The 4,459-nt window shown below is 30.6% G+C and overlaps 1 protein-coding gene across 1 annotated transcript in view; it reads left to right on the top strand.

The window, feature by feature from the left end:
• The window catches only part of LOC106476168 (DDB1- and CUL4-associated factor 8-like), a gene marked incomplete at its 3' end in the record, with an annotated part of 16,702 nt that extends 14,150 nt beyond the window's left edge, over positions 1–2,552 (top strand). The window contains exons 9-10 of the mRNA XM_013936835.2: positions 1,609–1,739; positions 2,429–2,552. Of these exons, the coding sequence (XP_013792289.2) occupies positions 1,609–1,739; positions 2,429–2,552 (255 nt within the window). The remainder of the gene's footprint in view (positions 1–1,608; positions 1,740–2,428) is intronic.
• Positions 2,553–4,459: the final 1,907 nt, after the last annotated feature.

The following is a 4,459-nucleotide window of genomic DNA, read 5'->3' as shown; positions in this document are numbered from 1 at the left end:
CTAAATTGGTATAGATCTTTTTGAGGTGTGAAAATCTGGTAGTCATTTATTTACACCTAAATTGGTATAGATCTTTTTGAGGTGTGAAAATCTGGTAGTCATTTATTTACACCTAAATTGGTATTACTTAAAATAGATCAAATAATTTTCATTCATACCTTCTTAATTATCTGTTCACGGGCTAGGTCAGACAAAGGGACCAACCCCATATTGATGAAGCTATAAATAATAATCTTAAGTATAATTCTGAATTTACTATGTATACCTATATGAAATTTGGCAAGCTTTCAATAAATATTACAAGTCTGCTCTACACAAAAATCAGATTTTTTAATAAAGTATTCCTATTCAAGAATTGTGAATTTACAAAGCCTCGGGTGAGGCTTTACTGAATCCGTCTGAGTGAAAGGTGATTTTTGTGTTCAGAATAAAAAATACTCATTTTCATATTTAATGTGCATAACCTCTAGAACCTCCAATATGAATATCAGAAGTTTGTTTTCTAAAATGTTATCTCTTAGTTTCTCTGCCATAACACTAACTGTAGTGAAATATTTAATATACAGTGAAAAAAATGTGAAATTCAAATGAGTAGTATCACTACTTACTGTAGTATTGGCCAGAAAGTTCCAGATAACTTGTCTTGACAGTTTCAACTGTTCGTGTTTCCACACTTATTTACTCTGTACCCACCAGAGCAGTAATACTAATGCCAAAAGCAACTAGCTGTTTCCCACACAGATAAGATTATTGGCACATAAAAGTTTCTAATTTCTACATTTAAGTTATTTTTGTCCAACAAATGTAATAAATATATATACATGTAAATAAGTATTTGTAATACTCAGTTTTCTTTCATAAGTCTGAGTCTCACGGACTTGGTTGTTTAAAAAGAGAATTCAAATATGGATTTTAGAACACATAATAATATCGTTACAAATGTCTCAAAAACTCAATTATTGTTTCTCTAAATAAGCTAAAAATTCCTTTAGTATTAAGATCAGCAAAATAAGATATCCACAAACCAAGCAATTCTGCTGACTGTTTTTGCTTGGAAAAACTTATTTGTGTAAAGGGGAATCTTTTATTTCTATTGGTTATAATCATGTTCGTCACCCACGTAAAGTTGATTACCAAACAATCTCAAGAGTCAAAGAAAGAACGTAGGAGTTTTAGATTTTTGTCAGTTCTTATACAGGTTGTTTCTAATTTGTTGGAAATCGGGCACCGTATTTTTGATGTAAGACGATTCTAAAAGGGTAAAACCAGAGCTCAGACACGTCGTGTGACACAGAAAAGTGAAGATCGAGAATTTTTTAAATACTACTTTTTGAAAATAAGAAGTTAAAACTTAGATACTGTACAACTTTGAATTACAAACTATGTTATCGTGTCAAGTTTATTGACATACATTAATAATAGTTTTGAATGTAAATATATCGTGATGTGCCAAAGATCCAGCTGATGATATTAAAAAAAAACCTTTTAGAATGTCATAAAAGTTCTTCAAGCTGTTGAGACTTAACTAGTAAATTATGTAAAACTTACTAACATGCTTAAATAAAAAAAAACTAGTTGGTGCATGCTATTGTTGTTGTTTTTGTGCAGTAAAAGCAGTCAGCTTTTTTGGCCCCAAGAGTGAGTACATCGTGAGTGGCAGTGATTGTGGGTATATCTATATTTGGGATAAAGAGACAGAACACATAGTCCAGTACCTTCCAGGTGATGAGGTTGGAGTGGTAAGAAATATTTCTTATCTTCCTGTTTTCACCAAGTATTTGTACAGGGTAGTCCAAAAAATGTACAGTCAAGAAAAACCTTATTTATTATTAAGTGTAAGTGTACAATGATTATGTGATGTCCAAGAAAAATCTAAGAACTGTACGAGGAAAAAGTCATCCCTCTACAGTCGTTTGATATAGCATAGTTGCTTTCTCATTCTAAGCCTAAAAGCAAGATACTTTAATTTTTTATGTATACATTTTTTGGACGACCCTCTATTCTGTTAAAAGTTTACAATGCATCCTTAATAAGTATTTAACATCACGTAGTTAATTTATGTTAATATAAACGCAGGTGAATTTCATCACATAGTTTAAATCCAATATTAATTGTCATATTATTTGTACAATAGTATTTTTTGTTGTTGTTTTTTTTTTCCCTGAAAGGCTGGATATTTTTAATGCACTTAACAGAATTTAAGTTGGGCAATTCGAGATTACTTGTTCCTGTTTTCAGGGATCTTTCTTCATTACACGAAGAGTTTAATCTGATAAACTGATGGTGATTTCCAAGAAACATCCATTGTCCTCTATATATCAGATCTCAAATGCATACCTGTCATTTTCTGTTGTTGAATATAGTTTCTGAGTGAAACTAACAATTAGTGTACGTAAAAATGTCTGAGATTCGAGGTGTACTTTTTAAGGTCAACTGCCTCGAAAACCACCCATCCTATCCCATTCTGGCTACTAGTGGGTTGGATAAAGATGTGAAAGTGTGGATTCCTTCTTGCAGTGATCCGCCGGACTTGTCTGGATTAAAAGGCGTAAGTATATATTACATTCTTTCAGTAAATGTTATTTATATAAAGATTTTTAGCATCTTGTGATGTAGCCCACTGATAAATGCTTGGTCCATGCAGCTAAAGTAATTAATCTTATCTGAATGCTGTGATATCAAAAATTGGATACGAGTCTGATATAACTTTATATTATTAGCCTTATTTGCAGATGATATAATTAAAAATTAGCATTTCTTAAACACTAAGAAACTTTTGTGTATAACAACTTACATCTGAAGCTTCATCCTCTCTTACTGACAACAAAAGTTTGAAAAGATCGCTCAAATTAGCTTTAAAAATTCATTTAAAATTTTTCGAATAAAAAATCATGCAAAATCTTTATAACCTCCAGATAATTATCAAATGTTATTCTTAGAAAAAAAAGTAAATTTTATCTGTTATTTTCACTATTGTATCTCTGTATGGGTTTGGTCAATTTGATTGAACCTCTTAACCATCATCAAAAAAATAGGAAATATATATAAATTATGCTTTTTTTTTTTGTTCAAGAATGAACACAAACTATAAAACGAGTTGCAAGTAGCTTAAATCTCATAACATTATACATCTATATATATTTTTTTACTTTATTGACCTTTCAGCTGTGTCTGACTAACATTACAGAAGTTGCAACGACGCGGCACACGTGCACTCGTGTTACCGTATCCAAGAATATAAAACTGGCCTTTACAAAGTGACCTGTCTTGGCTGTGTTCTAGTGGACTAGTGTTTTGTAAAATGCAGTCACATTTTGGTTACAATACATTGTTATATATATATATATATATTACTATTAACAAATAAGTTTTTAAACTTCAGTTATTTTTCTTAAAACATAGAACAGTAAATATAGAAGTATTGAAAACAGTTATGAACTTAATGCTTGTTTGCTGCTGGCCTTAAGTTTCTAAGACTTATTAAGTTTTGCATGTGGAGGATGTAAAACAAATTAATCTTTGTTAGGTTTCATATATGCATTTTGAAATAACTATCTCTATCACAGAATTCCACTATAATTTACCAAGCTAAAAAATATGAAATATTGGGCTCACTTGGAGCCTGTCATGAAAAGAAAGAATTTCCCATGTAATTTTAACGTAATGGCAAATGTTTTGTCATCATCATGATGAAAAAACCTTGTCGAAACATTGTACGTTTGCTGTTATGTTAAACTTACATTAAAGTTTTTCTTCATTACCCATTCAAGCCCGTCTCCAAGCATAATTAGTCTCTAAGTGGGTTCCTCATCATCGAATTTTAATTCCCATGTAAATACTTTGCAGAAGCTGAGAAAACCACTAGAGGGCTTTCAACTGGGTGAAGTAGGTATACATAACCAAGTATTTTCAAAAATGCAAGAGGTGGATGGGGGCCACCATGGTTGATTAACTAGATATATTAATATATCAGAAAATATAAAAAAAAAAGTAGGGAATTCTTATATTCTAGCTTGTTAATATTGGTAATTTGAGTTTCTAATTCATAAGAAACTATAGATTTTGTATTTGGACATCACAAACATCTAATTTGAACCATAATTTAAACATACCATGCGACACAAATTGATATTTCGGTTGTTTTTTTTAATATTTACATTTAAATTAAGAAATTAACTAATGAATCACACTAAATTTTGAATTATAATCTACAATTTGATACCAAACTTATTGACATACCTTCATAAAATAGTAACATTTTTGAATATGAGTCTACAAATGCAATGACATGACCTTTGACCATAGGAAGACCCGTAGAGATATTTTTTACTTGATAATAATACATTTGTGCGATTTGGTCAACATGTTTTTCAACAGATACAGTAAGATTTGGTCAACATGTTTTTCAACAGATACAGTAAGATTTGGTCAACATGTTTTTCAACAGATACAGTAAGAT

This window comes from Limulus polyphemus, unplaced genomic scaffold, assembly GCF_000517525.1.
Source record: "Limulus polyphemus unplaced genomic scaffold, Limulus_polyphemus-2.1.2 Scaffold9953, whole genome shotgun sequence".
NCBI classification, from domain to species: domain Eukaryota; kingdom Metazoa; phylum Arthropoda; class Merostomata; order Xiphosura; family Limulidae; genus Limulus; species Limulus polyphemus.
The sequence above is the reverse complement of the archived record's forward strand: the minus strand, read 5'-3'. Positions and strand labels throughout refer to the sequence as shown.